The 27066-nt window shown below is 36.6% G+C and overlaps 1 protein-coding gene across 2 annotated transcripts in view; it reads left to right on the top strand.

Moving 5' to 3' along the window:
* The window catches only part of COL14A1 (collagen type XIV alpha 1 chain), a 248731-nt gene that overhangs the window by 166338 nt on the left and 55327 nt on the right, over positions 1-27066 (top strand). For both annotated transcript variants that reach the window (XM_072603195.1, XM_072603197.1), the window contains exons 36-41: positions 4290-4367; positions 7851-7937; positions 15473-15526; positions 17572-17667; positions 19708-19761; positions 20139-20192. In XM_072603195.1, the coding sequence (XP_072459296.1) occupies positions 4290-4367; positions 7851-7937; positions 15473-15526; positions 17572-17667; positions 19708-19761; positions 20139-20192 (423 nt within the window). The remainder of the gene's footprint in view (positions 1-4289; positions 4368-7850; positions 7938-15472; positions 15527-17571; positions 17668-19707; positions 19762-20138; positions 20193-27066) is intronic.

Here is a 27066-nt window from a genome sequence, read left to right as displayed (position 1 = left end):
GCTGTCAAAACACATATGGGTGGAAACTTAGACAATTCATATACCATGTCTTTCACCCTGGCTATCCATTTTATTTTAGCTTCTTTATCTTACTTTGGTAGCTAATAGGATAAAAATACCACCAGTTTGGGCAGCACCTAGATATTTGTGAGCTTGTGACAAAACCATATTTCTTAGTCTCCCTTCCCAGCACCCCAATTCTTTTCCAGTTCCAGGCATCACTTTATTCCAGACATATTTAATAAGTATCTTTATTAGGCATGCCTAGTATTGTGCTATGTATTATGGAAAATATAGAAATAGGGAACTGGATCAGTGATTTCAGTAGTACATGGAGAACACCCAGTAAAGGTGTCTTACTCTACCAATGCAGGTCTGCACTTTCTCTGCAATATGTAGATTTAAGGAGTTGCCTGGGGCATTGAGAAGTTAAGGGACTTTCCCAGGGTCATACAACTAGTACTTGTACCCAAGTCTTTCTGGCTCTGAGACCAGCTCTTTATGTATTCCACTACATTTTCTGCCTATCTACTATGCCATGCTGCTAGGAAGCATAACAAGAAATGTTATTAAGCATGTATAGCATTTCTAAAATTGTCCAATCTACAAGAAAAACCACTGAAGCTGAGCCCTGGGTCAATGGCACTTTATTAAAGGGTCCCTATCCCTCTCTAATGAAGTGGACTGCAGATCTTCCTCATGATCTGAGATGTCCCCTTCCTCCAGGGCCTTAGTTTTATAGTGTTTGATACCCAGAAAACACAGGTGGAGCAGGTGTATTGGGCATAAGAACGTTAGTTGAAAATGGGTCCCAGTCCTCCTAGAGCATATAATTTAATAATAGGGTTTCTGCTCCAGCATAACTTAAAATTATTTTGGACAATACAAGGTTTATATACATGAAACAAACTGACAGTTTATTATCAAACACTTATTAGTAATCATAATGCTAATATTTATACAGTACTTTCAAGTTTACAGTGCATTTCCATGTATATTATATGCTTTTATACTCAACACCGAAATTAGGTGGATGTAAGTAGTATTCTTTTTCCACATATGAGTAAACTTAGACGTAGAGAAAGAAATTGTTTTGTCCAAGTTCATGTAACGAGTCGGTTGTTGTTCGGTCATGTCTGACTCTTCATGACCCCGTTGACTGTATTGTCCAGAGTTTTCTTGGCAAAGATACTGGAGTAGTTTACTATTTCCTTCTCTAGTTTATTTTACAGATGAAGAAACTGAGGTAAATAGGGTTCAGAGACTTGCCTAGGATCACATAGGTAGTAAGTGTCTAATGCTGGATTTGAACTCAAGTCTTCCTGACTCCAGGCCTATGGCTCTATCTATTGAGCTATCAAGCTGCCTCATCTTCTTTCATTAGAATGTGAATTTCTGAGGGCAAAGACTGTCTTATTTGCTTGTATTTGTATAATCAGCAGTTAACATAGGACCTGGCACATATTAAGCACTTAATAAATGCTCCATCCATTTATTTACCATCTTCTAAATGGCATTTTAGAGCCACACTTAAAATTTTAAAGTTTGGCATTCAACTATAAGAAGTATATTGCAAATATCTTTATTTTACACTCTCCTATATAAAAGTCTTTGCAAAGTTCTTAAAGTTAAATGTCTTAGGTTTTAAGGAAAATACAGCTTGAAAAAGCCCTGAAAAACAGGGCTTATTCATAAAACAAAGGCATTTTACATGATTATTTCCCTTAGCAATTGACTATAGCTAGCAAGAGGGTGCATGTGTGTTATGTGTGTGTGTGTGTGTGTACCCATATTAATGAGATCACAAACCCCCTGTGATATTGGAATACAGACATAAGTATATCATAGGTGTCCATAGAAAGTAGGTTGGGTATACTAGATATACTAGTACACTTAGGTACACTGACTGGGTGAATATTGTCATTGTTTCATTATCTTCTTGTTAGTGAAAAGGCCAATCAGAATGTTGGAATGCAGTGTTGACCCACCTCGTTCATACTCTGATACAGGGGTATGTGTATGTATTCTAACATCTTCTTTCTCAAATGGATCTGTGCTCTCTATAATCTCAATATTCTCTCCAGGGATACACATCACAACTCATCTGTGCTTGACCTAAGTGTGTCTGCAAATATTTAGATCTATACTTTCACTTTCTTTGAAATAAAAGGATATTAGAACATTTATTTGATGGATAATCAGGAATACACACTCAAATAAGGGAGAAAAATCTCTGAGTAAATTCAGAGGACTCTAAAATACCAGCACTGTAGACACCTGCAAAACATATGAAGTGTGTACAAAGGAAGCATTGTTCATTTCATCCAAAGTAAGAGAAAAGATAGCCCATGTGGTATTTTTCAATGGCAGGGTTGATGTCATTGAGCATATATAAAAATATAGTTAAGCAAGTCAAATGGTGAATTGACAGATAATTCTGCAGTCTCTCCAAACACTCTTATCTATTATGTATTTTTCCCCAATGACACATTTCAACTGCTGATAAATATTTTATCATTTGAGATGGTTAGGTGCTGTCATTTTTATTGTGTAAAAAAACTTTCTCAGGAAAGAATGATGTGCTTAGAATTATTAATTTAAAAATTAATAAACATAAAATGCTTTTTCCCATTGAAGGCTCCATACCAAGATAAATAACTCAACCTCTTGGTGCAGGAAGCTTTCACATGCTTAATAGAGTCCATCTGATATTGTGTTCTAGTGAACCCCAAATGTTTTCAGACAAAGCAGCATCCTTAGGTTAAACCAGAGTTTCAATATTACGTCTTTAGCCAAAAGACTTGGTTCCTTGTAAAAGAAACCAGAAGAAAACTTGAGCCTCTAAGGTTTGGGGATTAACAGTGCTCACATTTCTTAGTCACAATCTGTCCTGTTGCCAGGAGTTTTCTCAACTGGTTTTTTTTAACAGATTAAGATGATTTTCACTTAGAGGTAACCGGAAATAAGCTAATGATCTATTTCTGCACCATCATGATAAAGATCCATCTTGATACAGTTCTTGGCTTTGCAGTCACTACTACATGCTGAAAGATTCCATTAAGAGAGAAAGATACAGGAGATTTTTACACGACATTTCTTTGAAATGTCTATTTTCATTCCATATCTCCTTGGTTTTTCTTTATTTGTTTTTATTAATAATCAGCAGGAAATAGCTTTAAATTTTTTTTGTTTAGTCATTCTTCAATCATGTCCGATTCTTAATGACCCCATTTGGAGTTTTTCTGGCAAAAATACTAAAGTGGATTGCCATTTAGTTCTCCAGTTCATTTTATAGATGAGGAAACTAAAGCAAGCAGGGTTAAATGACTTGCCCAGTAAGTGTATGAGGCTGGATTTGAACTCAAAGTCTTCCTGACTCCAGGACCAGAATTCTGTCCACTGTGCCATCTAGCTACCCATGCTCATTTTTAAAAAGGGAATAATAGCACCTACCTCCCAGGGTTGCTGTGAGGATAAAATGAGATAATAATTGTACAGAGGTTATTACTAAAGGTAAGAAAATAGAAAGGTCCGTTGCTAAGAAACAAAACTTTGATTCCTATCTCCTAGCTTTTTTTTTCTTTTTAGATTATGTTTTCTCCCTTTATATAGGAAAAATCGTACAGGATGGTTAATAAGACTGACTTATTAAACTTTTTCTTATATTCCTAATAGAGCTGAGAGAGGCGAGGGATGGCAACGTAGTGAATATTGGTAATACATTCCAAGAGCAGTATAAGCTGTATAAGTCATCAGAGCAATATTATTGCAGAATTTCTTAAACTAATCTAGCTATGAAACATTTGGGACTTAAACTATATTGATAGAATCCATAAATATCAGTTAAGTCTGGAAGTTTGAAATACATCTACAACTAGGGGAAAGGAAGAGTGTGGGGAAAATTTTGAAGCAAAATAGTGAAATGTTTGATGTGTTATTAGGATTTTGATGCATATGTATTTAATTTAATGCTTACATTAATTATATAATTATAGAAATACTATACTATATATATATACTATACTATATATATAATATAGTAGAAATACTACAAATAGAAATTTTTTCATTGTCACATAAAAGAGAAAACATTTAGGGAAATGATTTACTAAACTTATTTATTTAGTATATTTATTATTTACTATTTTACTAAACTTATTTTTAGACCTTTGTCTACTTTCATGTTTACAAATGTGTGACTGTTATTTAATGTAAAAGTAATTGTGGTCATAAATTCTCTTATTTAATGTTTCTGTTGTTGTTGTTGTTTTTAATTTGGTCAATCCCAGTTCCAGCTACAGATGTTTGACATTGTTTGTTCTACTTCATGGGCCAATAAAGACAAATGCTGTGAACTTCCAGGGCTGGTAAGAATTCTATATTTGTTTATTTTATTTTTTAAAAATCAGAAGTCATTTATATCATACTTAAATTGCTCTCAAAGATAATGTTCATTCCATGTGTGATCCACCCTTTCTGTTTCTATGAGAACACAATCTGAATTTAAACGTAAATTATTTATTGTTTGGGCAGAACTGTCATGAGAATTGGGTTGCTGGTGACTGGTTGCTGTCCTTGGTTCTCAAAGAGGACCAAAATGACATCACTATGTTGGAGTCAAATGACATTGTGTCTGACTGTGTCTGATCAGACCAATATGACCATGGAAGGCTCTACTACAGGTTGGGCACAAATGGTCCACATGAACTGGTCCATATGAACTCAACAGCCAAGGGGCATAGCAAAAGGTATTTAGAAGTGATATATTATGTTTTCTCCCTTTAGATAGGAAAAATTATATAGGATAAAGATTGGGGATAAAGATTAATAAGACTGACTTATTCAACTTTTTCTTATACTCCTAATAGAGCTGAGTGGGGAGAGAGATGGGTTTGGAATGCCAGTGGTTTCTAGAAGTAGTGTGAGTAGCTTCAAGTGGGTTTCTATTCAGATGTTTCTGCCCAAAATTGGATCTTCTCCTTCAAAAGCCTCTATTGTAATACCTCTAGCCCTACCAAGGCACTTTGATGCAGTTTACCAAATCAAAATTTAACTTGAGGTGGAATTCCTGGTTGCTTATATTATTGCTATTAATTCCATATTACCCTTGAGGAAACTAAGACTCCTTCAAATTATGTGATTTGCTCATCATGGGATCATTAAAAGCATGGTTTAATTTCTGAAGCATGATCTAGTCAGTTTTCTTTCATCTGTCCTGGGTTCAACTCTTTGTCTATCTATAGTGAATGTATAAGATGGCCTTTGCCATCATTACTATCAAATATTATTCAGACAGATGTATGTATACATATGTGTGTATATGTACACACATATATATACATACACACATACATATGTTTGTGTATGTGTACATACACACACACATGGATTCTAATGGATAATGCACTAAGTGAATAGATTCATGTCCTATCTTTTAGAAACAAAAAAGTTCACAATCAGATTATGTTAGACAATAGTAGTTGGTACCTTAATAATCAAGACCTGATAAGTATACTGAAATGGATGTAAGGAGGAAGTTGTACATAATGGAAAACATCCTAATTATTTGAGGACCCCATTGTCCTTCCAAGGTTCACAACCTAGGAATCATACTTTAATTTTCATTCTCTCTTAGTGTACAATATCTAATTAACTATCAATAACAGTCGGTTCTTCTATAATGTGACATATCTAGTCCCCCAAAGTATAGAATTATGCAAAATTATGCAAATAAAAGCACAAGTCCTATGGGGAAAGTGGATCTAGGGGATCAAAAACTTTGTCATTGACATATTAAAAAAAAGATAGGAACCTAATTTTTAAAATAGTAGTAGAGTTATACATGCTAAATGGATAAGGAATACATAAATATTACAGTAGTGTCCATGTCAGTGGCCTTGAGCTGCTGTTTGGCATGTACCCTGTCGCTGCATGAGTAGGTTAAGAAGCCCAGACTTGGTGGGGAGGGGAGGTGGGAGAAGGGAGTAGGTTGCAAGTGGTGTAGATCAGCTCTCCTTTGTCCATAGCTCCCACTCTACCAGAAGATATACCACTTATATGACATTTTCTCTTGAAAAATACCTGGTTTGCTTGTGGAAGTGACCGTCAGAAAGGTTGCAGCTTGTGAATTATTGTGAAGTGGTGCAGTTTTCTGAATTCTAGATATTTCTCGTGGAAGAAGTTGAGCAGAAGCAAACTTGAAATTCATGTCATGTTCCCTAATAAATCCATCATGTTGGAACAAATTCACGTTTTTCAAGCATGGATTACAGCAGAACTGACTATACTTGCGCATGTCTCTCATTTCTACCCCCTTTGTCTCCATTCACACAGCCACTACCCAAATATAGACACCCATCACCTCTTGAGTGGACTACTAACATAGCCCCAGTCTCCAGGTCCTCTCTTCTCTAATTGCTTCTCAGGATGGCCACTAAAATAATCTTTCTAAAGCATGGATCATACCAAGTCACCCTTTCTGGTTCACAAATCTTCAGTGGCTCTCCATTGCATCTAGAACAAACTCCTCAGCTTGTCATTCAAAACTCTTCTTTTTCTATTTCCAGGCTACCTTTCCAAGGCTTTTTTTTTTTTACATTATTCCTTTTCACATATTTTATAATGTAATCCAACTGGTCTATGTGTTATTGTTGTTCAGTCATGCATGACTCTTCATGACCCCATTTGGAATTTTCGTGGCAAAAATACTGAAGTGGTTTGCCATTTAGGTCTCCAGCTCACTTTATAGATGAGGGAACTGAGACAAACAGGGTGAAGTGACTTGCCCATGGTCACATAGCTAGTAAATGTGTAAGATCAGAAAGGGGAGTCTTCTTGACTGGAAGCCTGGTGCCCTATCTAATGCACCATCTAGCTGCCATCAGTCTACTTGCTGTTTCCTAAAAATTATCTCTTGCTTATATATCTTTGCATAGACTGTCTTCCTAAGTCTTAGAATCTTGGACTTTCTTCAAGCTTCCTTCCACTCAGTTACTACCTTCTACATGAAGTTTTTCCTGAGCCCCTTGTAGTTGGAATTCTCTCTATCTGCAGATTATCTTGTATTTAGTGACTTGTTTACCTCTTGAATCTCCAGTAGAGTATTTTAAATTTTATCTGTCCCCTCAGCTTTCAATGTTTACACAAAACACTCTTATCATCGTACTCCCTTTCTCATAATTCTACATTCCATTCCATCTGGCTAACCCTCTATTCTCACCCAGCTCTTTCCTTTCTCTGTGTCTTTGATTGTGGCTCTCCTCACATTTGGAATACACTTCCCCCACCCTCCATTTCTATTGAAGACCCTCTTCTCTTTCAAGGTGCAGTTCAGACACCACCTACTTCATGAATGATCCCTGATCCCTCCAAATGAAAGAGATGTGTCCCTCTGGTTTTTTTGTTTTGTTTTGTTTTGTTTTTCCCACTGCTTTGCCTGGTTCTTTTTTGCAATATCACATTCTACCTTGCACTTCCTGGCTTGTGTACATGTTGTATCAATTCCCCAATTCTACGAATGTAACTTTCTTAAAAGAGCAGGGTCTTGTGCCAATTTTCACCTTTCTGTCTCTATCACCTAACGCAATGGCTAGCATACAGAAGATGCTTAAAACACAAGACATTTTTTAAAAAAAGAAAGCCAAAGTCAACTTATGTGCCAGGCCCTGACTAAGCACTGGGCTTACAAAGAAAGGCAAAAGAAAAAAAATAAAAAGAAAGAAAATTGTCTGGCATGTTCATTTATTTATTTATTGAAAATCTTTAACTTATTTTAAAACATTTCTCCTGGGTCAAAAAAACTACTGGTAGAGGATATTTGTTAATAGTTGGCTATTTCTTTTTTTTAATAGAGGGATGAGGAAAATTGTCCAGCTCTTCCACTTTCCTGTTCCTGTTCTGAAGTCAGCAAAGGGGCCTCAGGACCTGCTGGCCCACCTGTAAGTATTGAAAAAATGTTGGTCTTTCCCCAAAAGAGGAAAGATTTCCAATGTTTACATTTGAAACAATTTCTTTCTAAGCCCCAGGACTTGATTTCTGACTGAGTATGTACAACATGAACACTCTTATTGTACCTGAAATTCTCTTTCTGTGCTAATCCTAATTTATACGTGCCCAAGGTGGTATTTGAGGCTCATTAAATAAGTTATTTCCTAATTGGGGGCAAAGAAATTCATCACTTTGCCATGTGTTTTCTTTCTTTCCTTTTTTTAAATCAGACCAAGTTAGAATGCTTTTATAAATGTAAGGCTTACTCTTCTTAATGCCCTATTCCAGTATACTCTAGGGCTTCCATGGATCTATGAAATCCTTTCCTGCATGTTATGAACACTTCTTCCATTGATGCAGATTGCATCCCATTCATGCCTTCTCCATCTGTATATATCTTGCCCATGTTTCCTCTGGATCCTTCATAGAGGGTCCACCCAAAATGCTAAAGACCCTCCACCTGGATTGTCATATGTATCATGGTTATTATACAGCTGTAGGACTGTCCATCTGTTGCTCTTATCCTATGACCATCCCCCCTCTTTTTCCAGTCATATTTCCTCAGTGATATCAGTTATGCCACGTGAGAGGCAGAATAGAATAGTGTGGATAAAGAGTTGACCTTGGAGGCAGGAAACTCTGGGTTCAAGAAAACTCTCCTCTGACATACACTGGCTAGATATGGTTGACCTCATAGTGCTCCAGACAAATGTCTTGACATGAGTCTTTTCTTCATCTCAGAAGTCTTAGTATTAAAGAAACCACAGTTCTAGTGCCTATGCCTTGTGCTAGACTTTATGTGTAGAGGGCATTGTTGGACATATGCTACAGAATACTTGTATTACCATGTGTCTTTCTGTTATCCTTTGGGTCACCCACATTCATTGAAGATGGTAGCACTCCAGGTTTCTTAATCAATGTAGCATCACCTGGGGAACATTTGTGTTCAAAAAGATATTGTCTTTATGCCAAGAATCAGCTTAAGAGCATTAAAACACTGCAATTTCCCAAGTTCAATCCCGAAATGCAGATGTTTAAAAATATTGCATAGTGATAGAGCACTGGACCTGAAATAAGGAAGACTCATCTTCCTGAGTTCAAATCTGGCCTCAGACACTTCCTAGCTATGTGACTCTAGGCGAGTCACTTAACCCTGTTTGTCTCAGTTACTCATCTGTAAAATGAGCTGGAGAAGGAAATAGCAAACCACTCCAGTATCTTTGCCAAGAGAACCCTAAGTAGGGTCATGAAAAGTCAGATACAACTGAAAATAATTGAACATGCAAAAATATTGCTGATGAAAAGAATGTAGAATTTTATCAAATTTTAGTATTAGTTGCTAATGTTGACACACTGCTTTGTATGTTTGGGGAACGGGATTGGACCTGTTTTGTTGATATATGTAATTCCTAAGTGAGGGGATCTCCTCGACCGATACAGATCAGCACCTTTTTTGCCACTTACATCCTTAAAGAGTTGCCTGCAGCAGACATGTAAGGGGTGCTGCCTGTGACTCCATTGTAGCCTGCAACACTCTGGAGTGTGAAATCAGATTAAAATGTAATTGGTAAACATCTAGCAAAATAAATAAAAATATAATAGAACATAGACACTGGTTTTCTAAGTCACTTTGTGACCTGCAGAGATCCTTATGTATTATCTAGTGGCACCCATTTATCTTTGAGTTTGATACCAGTAGCCTAGAGAAAAGAAAGGTTAATTGACTTGTCAAGGGTCACGCAGTCAAAAAGTATCAAAAGCAGGATGTAAATTCAGGTATTCTCAGATTTAAGGCCAGCTCTCTATCTACTATACAGCAGCTACCTCTTTTCTGTTTTACATATATAACCTCATTTGGTCCTCACAACCCTGTAAGGTGGGTGGATATTATAGGTATATGTTGTTGTCTTCATATTACAGATGAGGATAACTTTGAACTCTCTGAGACTCTGAGGTTAAGTGGTTTACTTTAAGTCTTGTCATTTAAAACACTAACCTGTTTCCAAAACACAATCTTCTTCCTTCTGTTCCGAGCTCAACTCATTCCCTGACCAGAATATATTTACTGATGTATTAACTTGAGCATGGCCATGCAATTGCTGGTCATAATCCAAGGAAGCATTGAATTTTTTATAAATTTAGTTTTTTCCTATAATGGATTAATAGATTTATCTCTTTTGAGTAATCATGGATCTCATTGGGGAAACCCTGTAATACTCTGAAGATTAGGGCAATCACCAGATCATCCCACAATATGGTCTGCAAACAGAAGCATATGGACAGTTTCAACATTTTTTATATCATTGATATAGAGTTGGAAGGGACCTTATAGGCTCAGTCCAACCTCCTTATTTTACGTATAGGGAATGTGAGGCATAGAGAGAGACTGAGTGACTTGCCCAGAATTACGAATCTCATAAGTGTCTGAAACAGGATTTGAAATGAGGTCTTCCCATGCCAGATCCAGCTCTCTATTCATTATGCCACCTAGCTGCTCAGGGAATCATTATTCTATTTACACTTTTCACAACACATTTTCCATTATAGTTGTGAATACCTTTGGTGAGTATGACCTTCTCTGTTTTATTCCTCTTTATGGATTGTTACAAATAAAGGAAATGAGGGAAACTACAACCAAATTTAGAATAATTAGGACCAGGGGGTTCACATCCTTCCTCAAAGACTTTTTTGTAACTACTTCCTGTGATTCTACTTTTCACCTTGTGCCAAATTGTCAAAGCAAATGTGTGTTTCTTTGAGAAGGACAAGATATCAGTAGTTCATTCTTAGAGACCTACAGGTCTGTTGAGGCAGAGAGGACAAGAAAACAAGATCAGTAGTTTGAATAAGTAGTGGAAACCAAAATCTTACAGGATAACTTTTTTCCAAGACTGTCATTTAACATTTGACTTTATACTAAGCAGGACTGGCATGTTAGACATTTCCACAGTAGATAACCCAGACTGACAGTTGGCTTGCAGGATGAAAGTTCATTCCAAGTTGGCTCCAATCAAATAAATTTTCCTACTTTTTACAGTTCAGCAAATCTGTTTTTTTCACAAATGAAGAACCTTCTGGAGTTATTTGGAATGAATCCTGGCAATTCCTTTTTTATCTTTGGCATGAAGGAGTATCTCTTCTCCATTAAGCATGAAATCCAATTTTCTCTGTATTTTATGGCACACATTTACCTATCGTTTTGTATTGAAAATAGAAGTTTCTCTGCCTTACTCTAAATCACCCTGCAGCATGCTAGAGAAACAACAAAGTCATTCCATTCTTCAGATTATTTTAAGATTTTCTGCCCGTAGTCAAAATCATCCTTCCACATGTATGGAGCTAGCCTTGAACTCCATGAAAGCCACATGTGGTTCTAGCTATTTACTGCACAAAAGATTTATGCTCTAAGGAGGTCATGTGAGAGATGAATTCAACTTGTTGTGCCTTTTTCCAGAGGGCATGACTAAGAGTTGAAATGGGCAGAAGCAGTGGGTAAGTTATTATCCCTCATGGGTTGTTAGACAGTTGGTAAAGATTTTCTGGACAGGTTTAGTTTCCTGAGGCTTGCATGAAATACTTCTGAGTTTATTTGATTTCTCTCGCCTATTTCTTTGCTAGAACTCAAGGGAATCATATAAATAACTTGTAACATAGAAGATTTTGAGAATTAACCATTTTATATGCACTGGCATTCAAAGTTAATAGAGACAGCAAAAGGTGAAATAAAAATAAGTAGGGGAGAGAGAGGTAAGGAAAAGAAAGGTGAAGTCCCAAGGAAGAAAGGAATGACAAATTTTATTTGGAAAGCTTGAGAAATAGGATCTTGGAATCAATCATACAATGTCAGACTTGGAAAAGACCTTAGAATCATCTAATCCAACTCATACCTAAATGGGAATTCCTTTTTTAATATTCTTGGCATATCCAACCTTTGCTTAGGTACCTACAGGGAAAGAGAATCCACTATCTCCCAAAGTAGCCAGTTCCACTTTGGGATGGTTCTGATTGCAAGGAAGTTTTTTCTTACAGCAAGCTTTCCTCTCTATAACTTCTACTTATTGTTCCTTGATCTGCCTTTTGCAGTAGAAAAAAATTTAATCCCTCTTTCGTATGATAGCTCTTCAAATATTTGAAGATAGCTATCATATGCCCTCTAAGTCATCTTCTTTTCCAAAGCAATCCCACCCAGAATATAATTGTTGCAGAACAATTTGTGAAAAAATACCCATTTCCACTGATGAAACTTAATTCTCGGTTGGCAGTATATATGGTTGCTTGGAAAGAATGCTAAAGTGAAAACTATATTATGGCATGCATGTAAAAAGACTTGTCATCTTGATTAGATTGACCTTTTCATCACTTTGTTGTTACATTAAATCTTATTATCATCATTCAATAAATAGGATTTATTTAGGGTATACCATGTGCGCCAGTACAGTGCTTTGCAGTGGGAGATAAAATAAAAGTATAAAGTACAATCCCTGTCTTCAGACATCATGTCCCAGATGATGCAAGTATACATTAACATATCAGGAGAAGTCATCCAAATTTAATTGAGGAAAAACTGTATCTTGGATGGTCGAAGGAATGAATGTCTAGCCTTTTGTGAGATCTATATCACTGGCAAATGAGTGTAAAGGCCAGTTGATGTTGCCACATCCCAAGTCTGGTGAGAAGCTCCCTAGGATCTTTTGAACTAACCAGTAGAATACCTGGAAAGCTGATTATTACTTATAGGGACACAATTTTTTCCCCCAGGGAGTGAGGTATTAAATGGCAACCATGAAGCATGTGGATGATCAGAAGAAATTCCTAGTTTAATACCAACAAACAGGTCTATCAAAATGCCTCATGCAATAGTAGGATCCTTAACAATAATTCTAAACATATAAGAAACAATTATTCTCGAAAGGGAGACAACTAATATTTATTAAGTACCTACTATTAGTCAGGCACTATGTTAAGTCCTGGGGATACAAATACAAATAAAAAGAAACAGACCCTGCCTTCAAGAAGCTTAATTCTAATGGATGGAGAGGGCATACAAAAAGGAACTGAAAAAAGGTGGGGAGGGGAAGATATCCATAGGGGTATGGTGTTCAGAAATCTGAAAAGTCAGAATTAGAACTGGGAGAAGAATGAAGGTTGGCCAGCCTGGTCACTCCCCAAAATGGAGGTTCTGTGAGAAACTCAGCATTGGAGGAAGGGTGCTGGCTTGGTAAGGAGAAACTCCAGAATGAGATAGCCTCAGTGAACAATGGATCATTCATTGTGAGAAGACCCTCATGTGTTATGGGAAGTTACAAAATGAGACATCACCTGAAGCATCATGGCAACGTCCAAAAAGTCATAGGCAAAGCCAGGAGAAAAATGAAAGTTGGCTACCAGGACCCCAACCCAAAATGGAGTCTGGAAGAAGATTACTGGTTAATACCTGTGCTAGTCATAGTGGGGCTTCCCAGGCAGTATCTTGAGCAGGAAAGAAGAATCAAGCAGTAACTCTAAATACACTTGGAAGAAAACAGAACAGTAGAGTGACAGGACCAGAACCGAAAAGCTTCTACTCCTTGGTCACCAGGTAGAGAAGATGAGCTGAAATGGAACCAAATAGCTGCTTTCCTGCCCAATAGGCAAAGATAGGAGCAGTCTCAGAAGGGCAGTGTCTTGAATCCCCAACTACTACCCCAACCCTTATACCCAGGTCATATCCTTTCAACTGTTATTTTTTTTATGGGATCTAATCCTGCTCAGCTCTGACTTCTTGAGGACTGGAAGTAACCTTATACCTTTTATAGAGTCTAAGCCCTGCCATCTCTGAAAGGCATCGGAACTGTCCCCTTCCTTTTCTACAGGAACAAGTTACTCTTGGACCAAAGAAGTCCTGCCCCATTAATAAACAGAAAACTGTTGCCTCAGTTCAGTCATCATGACTCCTTGGGGACTATTGTTTCCCAAGAACTAGTGTGCTGTCTGAACCCAAGTGAGGGAGGGATGGGCTATATTGCCTCTCCCCACCACTCCCTCACTCCATTCCAGACAGATGTGACTTGGTGTCAGTTAACAACTTCAGATATTGCTAAAGCTAGTTGAATAGGCATGCTCCTAGTCTTCATTGAAATGAAAGTAGAGCCAAATGGAATACTTTTATTACCAAATCCTAAATGAGTTTAGGAAAAAGTATTTACAGCAATAAGCAGATCTGACATTCACTTGGCTAGTAAACAACATGAAGGAAGAGCTTGCCTCTTTTTTATTTTAGCATTATAAATCTAAAACACCTAAGGCAATATGTCTAGTGAGCAGTACATTCAATTGTATTGATAATATGTCTTTAAAATCACCAAGAAATCCATCTTTATTAATTTAATTCCTTCACTAGCCATTGTTTGTCTTTAAAGACAATTTTATGTAATTTGTTATACACACACACACACACACACACACACACACACACACACACATATTGTATGTTCCTGAAGGGAAAGATTAAAAATACTAAAAGAATTTTATATTTATAAAACAAACAACACAGAAATCACACTCAGGTTTTAAATATTTTCCAGGATACTCAAAATGGATAAAATTATGAAATGGAAAAAATGTTCTGGATAGATTTAACTTACACATAATTAACTGGCACAGTGGATAAAGCACTGTGCCTAGAGCCAGGAAGATCAGAGTTCAAATCTTGCCTCAGATACATAAGAACTGTGTGACCCATGGCAAGTCATTTAACCCCTATCTGCCTCACTTTCTTCATCTGTAAAATGGGGCTAATAATAACATCTACTTTCTAGAGTTGTGAGAATCAAATGGGATATTTGTAAAGTACTTTGCAAAATCTTAAAGCACTACATAAATGCTGGCTATTATCATTATTGTTAATATTAATGATTTTATTGATGACAATAATCATAACTAGTGACATTCCATGGCCAGGCATACCTACTCCCCCCCCCGAAAATATCACCTCAACAACAACAAAAATTTTTAAAAGGGACGTAAGAGATCATTTAATTCAACCTCATTTTAGAAATCAAAGAACTAGAATTTCAGGCTTTTTGGTGTGTGCGTGTGCATGTATGCACACATACGTTCTTTTTTTAAAGTTTATCTGGATAATTTCAAATCATAGTTGTGTTGCATTTTGTGTGGCATTTCAGATCAGAAATTAAAGGAAAAATATGCATCTATCTACTTGCAATGGGGATATTATATAATTGTTAAATATACCCAAGTCCTTTGCCAAAACCTGAAGAAGTTTTGGCAGGGTAAGTCTTCTCAAAATGTGAAGTCATCTAAAGGGAGGGAGAGAACTGATCTGTGCAGATATTCATCTTTGGATGGTGATGAAGCCATAACATGATTGCAGTATATTGGCATTTATGCAAAATGGGAATGAGATACTCCATATTATTAAGAAGTAAGATTGAAACATACTTTTTGAGATTGGCCTTTGAGCTGATATTTTACATATGTTTTCCAGGGTGGTCCAGGACTCCGAGGACCAAAGGGCCAAAGAGGTGACCAAGGTCCAAAGGTAATTTGAGTTTATTTGCTTTTACTATGGGAGAGGTTTTGGGATATTTTTGTGGGCTTGGGGTTTTTTTCTATTTATTCTACCCAACCCAAAGCTCCCTTGGTATGATAAAAATTGAGCCTACAAATCAGTCTCTTATTCATGGAGCCTCATTCTTCCTTACTCCAGCAAGCTACCCTTAACTTGAATTGAAAGAAACCTTTTCAGGTCAAGAATGAAGCTCCCAAGGCCACACTATTCTTATTTGATGAATATTTTTCCTCATATTCCTAACAAGCAGACTTTACCACAACAGCCATAAGAATGGAACTTTAGTCTAACACATAATTCCTCATCCCCATCACTTTCTGTATCCCATGTCTTTTATTTGAGTCATGCCCTCTTTTTATGTAGGTTACTGATTACACTGACTTACTGTGTGGAGCATTTCCTTTTGAACTATCTTTCTAGTTATTGTAAAGATTTTGTACTGAAATGTCCTTTGTCACATCTATTTCCCTTCCTAATGGCACATCTCAGTTTGAAAGTCATTGTTAGGGAGCCTTTAGCCTTGAAATAGAACAAAGATAACTGGGTTTTTTTTGGCAGATACAACATTAAACACGTTATCACTGTTTCCTAAGGAAATGACCTCAAAAACTATGAATAAATCTCCTAACTATTTATAAGGCTGGTAACAGATAGCTTAGGACTGTCCTTGATTTTTCTTAAGAGTTGACCATGAATGTATCTCAAGTTAGAGATTAGATGTGTAGATATGCAGATGAATAGATAGCTATGTAGATGGATAGATAATTGAATGATTGATGATAGATTGAGAGATGGTTGACCAATAGATGATATAGACACAGATACAGATGTAGATATAGATATAAATAGCATTTATTAAGCTCTTACTATGTGTCAGGCATTATGCTAAGTAGTGAGCATACTCGTAGGAAAAAAAACAAGACAATACCTGCCTGCAAGGAGTCTATCTTCCAATGGGGTTCTAGAAAGCAGAGAGCAAAGGATGGTATTTGCACAGGAACATGGAGAGAGGCCCCAGGAAGATAAAGTAAAAAGCTCACCTGTCAGTCAGTTATTTTAGTGAATTCAGTTCTTCTTTCTAAGGCTGCTGAATTTTCTCATGTTCTTCATATTAGAGAATTCTTGTATTTATTTTCTGTGATTTCATGGTTTATAAATGTAGGATGTGAATTACTGAAAGACAGAGACTGTGTTGTTTTTTTTCCCAAACAAGACCCTTAAACATTGAAGCGAATTTAAAGCCTAGCTCAAATTCCTCTTCATGAGTCCAACTTCCTCATTTTATAAGTGAGAAAACTGAGGCTCAAAGATTGGAACTGATTTACCCAAAGTCATAAAGAGAGTTGGTGTCAGAACTAAGACTGAATCTTTGATCTTTGGACTCCAAATGCATTCATTATTTCTTTGCTTCTCCTCCATGATCTCCCCTTTAGCCTTCAGGTAGTACTTTATTTTTTACCTCTCTAATACACTCATCAAATAATGCTGTTACTTATAGAGAGTCATGAATTCTTATAGCGTTCAATGAAAAAAATACCAAGTTTGGATTCAGAAGACCTGGGTTCAAATCCTACTTGTTCCCCATGTGAGCATGGGCAAATCATTTGACATCTCTGGGCCTGTTGCCTCATTTGTAAAATGAAGAGGGCAGATTAAATGACCTCTAGGGTCCCTTCCATCTCTAAATCTGTGATCCTATGACATTCTAGCCATTTATGATTATGTCTTGCTGCTCTCCATAACTGTAAACTCCATATGGGCAGCTTATTTAATTAATTGACTAATTAATTGCATTTATTTGTTTATCTTTTCCCATACCCTGGACATAATAGACAAAACATAAATGTTTGTAGAATAAGTGAATGGAGGAATTATATATCTAAAGTTAGGAATTATTGGCCTATCATTTTCTCATTGATTTTAATTGAAATTCTAAGTTATTAAGCACTGTGAAAAAAATTTGTATCAAAGGGTTTAATTTACTGCCTAAATGACTTCTTTTTGCTCCTCTCCAGGGACCAGATGGTCCTCGTGGTGAAGCAGGTTCTCCAGGACCCCAGGGGCCCCCTGGCCCACAAGGACCAAGTGGACTTTCCATTCAAGGCATGCCGGTTAGTTGTATACAAAGAAGTATTACTAAGATGACAGATTACTTTCTAGTGAATAATTAGTGGTAAAATCTATGTCTTACTGAGAAAACTTCAGTCCTTCTTTAAGCTGCATTGAAGTACATTTGGCAATAATTTGTGAAGGGTCCTCATTCTGCAGCCATTTCTCTAGCATAATAGGGCAGTATGCAGCAATATATGCACACAGACAAAATTTACACAGGAAGTTTTGTGTAAGGGTAACCAAGTGAGATCTGCCTAATATGTCCTTCCTCTTAAACCAAGGACGTAATGGCTACAAAAATGAAAAACGTAAAAGGCTATATAAATGTAAGTTCTTATTAACTAGCACTTTTGATGGTGAAAGACAAAGTACATGCCCTTCATGGACTTATGGTTCTTGTCAATTTCTATTGGCATCCAAGTGAAATTCACTTGAATGTTGATACCTATCCAGTTGGACTTATGGTTCTTGTCAATTTCCATTGGCATCCAAGTGAAATTCACCTGAATGTTGATACCTATCCAGTTGGACTTATGGTTCTTGTCAATTTCCATTGGCATCCAAGTGAAATTCACCTGAATGTTGATACCTATCCAGTGGTTACTGTTCCCAATAGATTTAAACAGAGTTCCACACTGAGAATCAGGCTGTGTTTCCTCAAAAACAATTCATGTCACAATGAAACACATTAGATTCTACTTACTGATCTCTGTGTTTCTTGCCTTAGAAGAGGTTCTTAACCTTTGTTTTGTGTCATGGACCCCTTTGGTCATCTGACAATGCTGATGGACTTTTGCGCAGAATAATATTTTGAATGCATAAAATAAAATGACAGAATTAAAAAGGAAACCAATTGCATTGAAATATACTTATTAAAATTCTGTTTATTCATGTTCTGTTTCATTCAAGTTCTAAGAGAACTTGAATTCATGTGTCCCAGATTAAGAAACCTGGCCTTATAGGAATCAAAATTATAATTCGTTATATGAATGAAGATTATTTTTGTAAAAATTTTTAATATTTGTTGATTTTGAAACAATTGGTTTTTAAATTTTATTTATTTGTTTTTTAGTTTTTAACATCACTTTTATAAGATTTTGAGTTCTAAATTTTCTCCTTCTCTCTCTGCTCCCTCCTTCCCAAGATGGCAATCTGTTATAGGCTCTATGGATGTACAATGGAAAAAATAGCTTTTTAAAGATATGCTCTGTAGCCATATCTGAGTGATATTTTGTATGGTCATGGTGTTGTCGCTCTGGCTGCAACTTTTCTTTCTTGGAGTATTCCTCCCATAGACCATACTTGGGAAACTACTCTTCAGTACACAGCTAATATATGCCAGTTTATGTAAATATTTTTCTTTACTTTGTATTCTTACGTTTTCTTCACAAGAACTCTATGATTTAGATATTATCTCTATGTTGTGGACAAAGAAACTGAGTCACAGGGAGGTTAAATGTAATGCCCCTGGTCACACATCCAGTAAGTGTCCAAGCCCACATTTAAACCCAAGTCTTCCAACTCCAGCCCAGCTCTATAGATAGCACTGTACTGTTCTGCCTCATATGCTTCTAGCAGAAAAAGTAATAATTATATATCTTAATAAAAGGATTAGATCCAAAAGATAGTCAGTATTTCAGTTGTTTAGATTCCCTTCTGAAAATCTAGAGATTTAGAATAGCTAAGACCTGGTTATTACATCTATATTTCCATGCTTACACTGTCCCCTTTTCTGGGTTGTATTAATGTCTATGATTTTTTTCCCAAATATTTAGTATCCTTTCCTCTTTCAGTTATAATGATGATCTGTTGCTCCATGCCTTCAAACTTTTCCTACATGTCAACCTTTAAGTTCTGTGTTTATGTTGGTATGAGATCATTTGTTTTAATATTTAATATAGTATGTGTATATTTAATATGGTATGTGCATATTGGTATAAATATGACCTAATGTTAACCAAGGAAGAATGGTTGGTAGGAAAAAAACAGTATGTGAATTGATGAGTGTGTTTAACTCTGTGTGGTTTTTGGACCTTCAGGGAGCGCCAGGTGAAAAAGGAGAGAAGGGAGATCTTGGTTTTCCAGGCCCACAGGTATTCTCTTTAATTTCTTGCTGTCAGCATGAGAGACTTATGGAGAAAAAGTAATAGGTGTTTGAAGTGGGTTATGAGCTTGGAAAGCAGTTTCTATTTTCAGTTCAGTACTGCCTTAGCCCAAATTCATTTACCTTGCTTTCTCCCCATGAGTTACATTGAAGCTCCCCACCATGAGCTAAGTGGGGGGTGGGGAGGATAGAGAGACATTTCTCTTCTGTGAATCACAGTAATGTACCCCATTCCAAGTTCTAAAGGCCTCTGCCTTTCCATCATCACATCTCCTCTGAGTTCTGAAGTATCTCAGTGAAGCAAGTTAGGAATATGATGGGTACACTGTTCATCTGACCTTTTTTTTTGGTCCATAATCTTCTTAGGGTATTCCAGGGAATACTGGGTCACCAGGACGTGACGGTTCACAAGGCCAGAGGGTAAGAAAATATTCAATAATTTGTAACAATGTTGTTTTTCTTCAATACCACGGTTTTGTTTTCCATGGAGAAGTCTACTTGGGACAGGCAAATCTCTTTTCCACATACATACCCTGCTTTTGCTCAGGTTCCTCTTACCTCTCTTCTCCATCCATCCAGGTCCATAAAATAGTGAAACACTATACAAATATGTTTAAGAATTTTTCAGAGCTAAACTTCTTCATATTCTTTTAAAAGTATATTTCGCCATTCCTAATTTTCTCAAAATGACTACACAGAACACAACTTAGTCATAATTCATCATTCTGAGCATTAATTATGGTACTGTCTTACAATATAGTGATGCCATCAGGGACCATTTAGATTTTGGGATAAACAGGGTTACACTAAATGACCCCAGACTTCAACCCATCTCTTCCTACTGCTTCCTATGTGTCCTGCTGCCTCTAAACCTTTGCGTTATTTTATGCGTAGCTGTTTGAATGAAAGCCAGTTTGGATGAAAGTCTTCACTTCTATCACAGTTATCCTGTGATGTTCATAGACTTTGTGACAGCAGTTTGCCAGTCAAGGGTTTCTTTTTTTCTCCTTCTGTTTGAGGGAGATGGGTAGTTCCACGTTCACTGCTGTATTCCAGATGGCTAAGTGACTTCAGGACAAGAAATCTTGTCTCTTGACTAGAAATTTAGAATGAGACATGCGTCTTCAGACACGGTCAAAATGTTGAATTTTTTCTTGACTATGCTTTTGTATTACAAGGGAGGGCTTCAACACGGGGGGACTGAGTCAGTAAGAAGTGACAAAAATGAAAAACATTACTAAAAAAATTTTTTTTAAATGCAGAAGAAAAATAATCCAAACCAACAAGACAATTGTGCCACTTCCTTATTAAATATATACTTTAAACATGTTTAATATATAGTTTAATTAATGTCAACTATAGATTGGTGCTAACTTGTGAGATTTATTGATAAATCATTTTATGGCAGATTATGAAATTTTTTCTCTTTGAAAATAACGTAATGAAACATGAAATTTAATAAATATGTTAAGTTAAATTTATGTTAAATGGATACTTTTAAAAACTATGAAAAAAGTCTCATCTTTGGATAAATGAGAGTGTTACTACATGTAAATCCTGTCCAGAGTCTAAATAAGATGTCTGAACAAGACAACAGGAAATTTGTCCATCAATACATTCTTTAAATTTATTAATAGCTAGAGCAGTAAATATAGGCAGAGAGAAGGTTGAGTAAGGGAGTTGGTGTTCTTTGTTGCTGGCCCACCATAAATTGTCAGTGGTCCCAGATGATCATTGGCCTGGTTATTTCATTAGATTCTTCTATAGTAAGTGACAATCAGTTTCAGTTCGTTTAAAAGAAATGCATTTGATACTTCTGGTATATTTTATATAGACTTGGACATTTAGGTAGGGACTAGTTAAAAGACTCCAGTTCTCTCAAACAAATATTACCTTTAAATCAGGATTAATGCTCTTGTCAAGGAATAGGAATTTATTGGGATGAAAAGTAGACTTTATTGTGTCCCTATAAAATTAGTTAGGTCATTAACATGTCTTAAATCTCAGTGTGGTCCCTGTTCCCCAAACTGAATTAATCCAGTCTGTACATAAACCCAAGTGAATATTTCCAAAGGAGGAATGCTATAAAGGTGAGATTTATGGAATTTTCTTGTACTTGTGGTATGAGAATCTAAATGAATTTATATGTTTTGGCAAAGGCCATAGGCCAGGCTCCTGAGTAGTTACATGTTTAGATTCTTCCGTGAGCCCTGAGGTGTTGAAAACTACAATCCAAAAGTTTCATTCACTTATTTTGTCAACTATAGATACTGGTGCTGATAAAAATCCCCCAATTTGACTTGTGAGATTTGTTGCTGGATCATTTTATGCCAGAATTTGACATTTTTTTTTTTTTGAAAACTGTTCTATCAATGGAATTTTTGTAAATGTTGGGAACCCAGGAGAGTGGTAAAATATGTTTTTATCTATAGGAATGAAAGTTTTGAAACTGTAGTAAAGTAAATAGTAGGATAAGAAGTAATATCACTGAGATTCCTCTCCTTCCCATTGGTCAATTTAGAAATAAAACTTTCAAGGTGATCCCAATTCCCATTTTGAAAAGTTCCAGGACACTCAGATTTGTTATTCTGGTAGAGACTGCAGAGGATATAGACTCCTCCTTCAAAAATCTGTTGGGAGGAATTGAGGTAGGGATCACATCTCTGCTATATGACCTTGGGCAAGTCATTTAATACTTTTGGACCCAAGATTCTTCCTCTATAAATGAGAGAAATGTGCTAACTGAATGCCTTAAAATCCTTTCCAGTAGTACAATTTATGATTGTTTTTAATCTAAGTAATGAATTCTTTAAATAAGATCCTTGAAAGAAGGGGCTTTCAATCAATATTGGTAAAGGTAGGGGAGCAATTATACTTTCTAAGTTCTTTGTGTAAAGCCATTTGTGTGCATTTTAAAAAATAGCTGCTTCAGGTATATAGTATGAGGGTATAGATGCCAGAGGAGGATGAAAGGAAATCAGGAACCCAGGCTAATGAAAATGAGGTAGCAAAAAGACTGAGAAAGTTTTTAATGTACTTTGCCTTTTTTTAAAAAAAGAAATGGGACTCTCTACGTATTTGTTATAAACTGATAGTGAATATGTTCTTTTTAACATGCCGAATAGACCTGTAAGTAGGATTTATTTCACTTATGCTCCTGCCTCCCCAAAAATAACAGTGGGAGGGGCAAGAGGGGGTGGGGGTGGCACAGAGGACAACTTACCTGGTCAGGTAACCCCAAAAGAAATGTCTTTGAGGGGGTTGGAGAAGGTAAGTTAGAGGAAGAATACCAAGTGCTTGGAGGTATCTGCTGGAGGCCACAGGAAGTTCAGGTCAGGAAAGGATCATAAGTCAAGGTGCAGGAACAGATGTAGACATTGGAAGAAAGGTTCACTTTCAAAGGGGCAAGTGCTCACTGAGGAAGAAATCCCTCTCCCCACCTACATTAGTACTCATTTGTGTTGTGCTAACTGTGGCCCTGATGCAGAATAATAAAGAAAGTCATATGGCTATCTGGGAGCAGATAAAGGTAGTATCAAGTCAGTCTTATTTGGAGTATGGGTAGGTGGTCACCAAAGAAGGGCAGTTTCCTCCATTGGTTCTTCCTTACTCATTACTTTTTAGCAACTGATGATAACTGCTAAAATATACATGTTTTCTAGGGGTAGGAGATAGGGGAAGGGTTAGGCTGGTATCGGTTCTTAACATTTGAACACATTTTAGTTTATCGTATTTTTTAGCCAGTTAGCAAATCCAGGAGAGAAGGAATGAAGGAGAGATGAGTTTTGATGAGGCAAGTAGGAGGCACAATGGCTAATCAATCACAAACCTTTATTATATTTATAGTATAAATATGGTCAGATGTCTGCTTGAAGAAGATGTATTTGATAGCTGAGAGGAGGTTGGATTGGAAGGGAGAGAGCCCAGGCTGAGAGACCAACTAGCGGACAATTGCAATAGTCTTAAAATGATATGATCAGGGCCCACACCAGGGTGGTGGTGGCAGTGTCAGAAGAGAGAAGGGGACATAGATTCCAAAGATGGAACCTATTAGACTTATTAACTAATTGGATATGTGGGGGTGAGAGTGCAAGGAGTCAAAAATGATGCCTAGGTTAGGAGCCTGAGAGGATGGTGGTACCCTCAGCAGTAATGGAAGTGAAGTGGAAAAGAATAAGCATTTATTAATTAATTTTTAATTAATTAATTTTTATTTCATTCATCTATTTCTTTTATTAATTAAATAGTTAGTAATTAAGGTACTATCATACTAAGCATTTTACAAATATTCTCTCATTTGATCCTCACAACAACCTTAGGATATAAGTACTTTTACCTTATCCATTTTTGAGTTGAGGAAACCAAGACAGAAGTTAAATGACTTGCTCAGGGTCACATAGATACTCTCTTCCTCATCTCTGCCTCCTGGCTGCCCTGGAATCCTTCAAGTCTCAGCCAAGATCCCACTTTTGCAATAAGCTTTTCCTTATCCTCCTAGGGTCTTCCCTCTGAGGTTATCTCTAATTCCTCCTGTTTATTCATATCTCATTTGCACGTAGGTGTTTGCATGTTGTTTCTGTGAGCTCCTTGAGAACAGGGACTATTTTTCGTTTGCTTGTTTTGTTTTTCCTTTCTTTGTATCTCCAGGCTTTAGCACAATGCATGGAACATAGTAGGCATTTAACAGTCACATAGTAAGAGCCGTAAGTGTGAATTGAAGCCAAATCTCAAATCTAGCTCTCTGGGACAGAGTAATGGCCGACAAGTGGTACAGAGGGAAGGGCAGTATATTTGGATTTTGAAAAGCTATGTTCAGTCCTCCTTCGGCTCTTTCTTACCTGTGTCACCTTGAATAGATCACTTAATTTCTCTATGCCCCTATTCCCTCATCTGTAAAATGATGGTAAAGGTAGATCTGGAAGGTTCCTCATGACTCTAAATGTCTCTAACTTTTCTCCTTGACACCCTCCAACTAGCACCACCACTGTAACTAGAATACAAATCAAAAGCAAGCAGCTTTTTTTTTTTTTTTTGGAGTCAGTTTCAATGTTGCCTCCTAATTAATCCAAGAAAAAAAGAGGGATTATTAAAAAAAAAATTCTTCTCCTTAAACAGAGAGTATGTTTTCTTCACATCCCTAGTTTATTCTGGCTTTTAGCAAGGGGAATCTGTGACTTTTTGGGCAGCTCATATTCTCCCCCAGGCTTGGAGCCATAAATAGGACATAGCTCAGGCCAGCCCAATTTTTGGTAAAATCAAATCCAGCAAAAGCTGGACTAATTCAATGAACACATTTCATGCTCTTTCTGGGAAGTCAGCAGACCACAATGCAAAGGGTCCACATTAGAAAAAAAACAGCAGTGCAAGTCCACATTCAATATGGGTTTGGAACTCCAGTTCATCTTTTGAGTCATTACAACTAACTGACCATAACTTCTGTTGACCCTATCCTTTTCCACTATAAATCTTTCTGTCTCCTCCCTCCCTCCCTCTACTTCTTTTCTCTCCTGTTCATGGCTCTGGGCTGTCACTAGGTGATTCTAGAATTGCCCAGTTCTTGGTGGACCCTCAGACCATAATCTCTCTGCTTTTCCATTTCTCCTCCATTAAATACCCTATGTACAAGACGTAGCTCAGGATTAGAAGGGCAGTGAGGATAAAGAGGTTCAGAAAGTCCTGAAAAATTTATCTTCACATTCAGTCATATTTACATTCACTAGCTGTATATGAAGCTTTCCAAGCTTAAACTTTTAAAAACTTTCCTTAAGACCACAGATTTCTAAAGTAATGCTTGCTATGTAAAAAATCCATTAGAAGGAAGACAAGCCTGAGAGGGCTTCATATTTTCTTCTTTGAGTTGATTGGATCTGAAATAGTATAATATTAACTAGAGTAAGCTCAGGTCCTTACCAATATCAGTGTAAACTTTTTGAAGATAGAACCCTGTCATACTTCTTCACAATACCCAAAACCTAACATGTCAAGTAAGAATAGTAAATATTAAATACAGCATAGGTTAATTGTAAAATAAAAGAAGGAAAAGAAAAACTTTTCCATTGTGATAAATATTAATTGTATTGTGGTAATATATTAAATGTATTGTGGTAAGATTAATTGTAAAAGGGAGCTTGCAACATATTTCCTTATCATATGGGTATAATATAAACAAAGAGTATATTCATGTGTTCCATTCTATCAGACATGAGGCAGGAGTGAAATGAACTTTGAAGGTTGGACTCAAGTCAGATATCTGGTTTTAATTCCCATATTAAATGCTGAGTTATTACCATAGTGATGTTTAAAAAAATATTAGTCAAATGTAAATTCCCTCTTCATGATAATACACTTGGATATATTTCTTCTCATCTCCTTTCCTTCCCCTTCTCTACTTCTCTCCTCCTCTCCTCTTCTCACTTCTTTTCCCTACTTTATTCTCTTTTTCTCTCCCATTCTCCCCTTCCCTCCCTTCGGTTCTCCTTCCCTTTCCTCCTTTAATCCTCCCTCCTTCACCCTCTTAGAAATGTAATATTTAATTTGCAGTGCTAGTTGGTAAAATACATTATTTTTCTCACTATTGAGTTTGGATGAGTTTTATAACTTTGTAGTAAAACCCATGCCCACAATCAGCCCTGCTGGTTGTAATCTTGATAACTTCAAAAATTCTCATTTCTAAAGGGCTTAACTCAACAAGCTTGTGAAAGTATAAATATCATCATTCTCATTTTACCGATGACAAAGCAGGGGTTCGTGTTGAGTGACTTAACCAGAATCAAATAGCTAACCAGTTCTATGACCAGTACTTAAACCCACACCTTCCAACTTTAAGACTAATGTTCTTATTTTCTTGTACATATGGTATAAGTATCTAAATGAATTTATATGTTTTAGCCAAAGACTTGGGCCAGTGAACACATTATGCCATATGAATATGATGGAATAGTATCATGCTGTAAGAAAGAACAAAGTAGATAGTTTCAGAAAACCTGGGAATACTTCTATGAACTGATGCAACATGAAGTAAGCAAGAGAACAATTTATACAGTAACAGTAATATTGTGAAGATAATCAACTTATTCTGATGATGTACACAATGACTGCATTTCCAAAGGATTCATGACGAAACATGCTGTTCACCACAGAGAGAATTGAGGGACTCAGAGAAAATTGAAGCTTATTTTCTTCTCTTTCCTACTCTTTCCTTATTTTTTTTTGACGTGGCTTATATGGGAATTTGTTTTGCATAACTACACATATTTGTAATGAATTTTGTTTTTCTTGCCTTCTCACTGGGTGG

The sequence above is a fragment of the Notamacropus eugenii genome, chromosome 4 (genome assembly GCF_028372415.1).
Source record: "Notamacropus eugenii isolate mMacEug1 chromosome 4, mMacEug1.pri_v2, whole genome shotgun sequence".
Taxonomy (NCBI): Eukaryota; Metazoa; Chordata; class Mammalia; order Diprotodontia; family Macropodidae; genus Notamacropus; species Notamacropus eugenii.
Note: the sequence above shows the minus strand (reverse complement) of the source record. Positions and strands in the feature narration are given on the sequence as shown.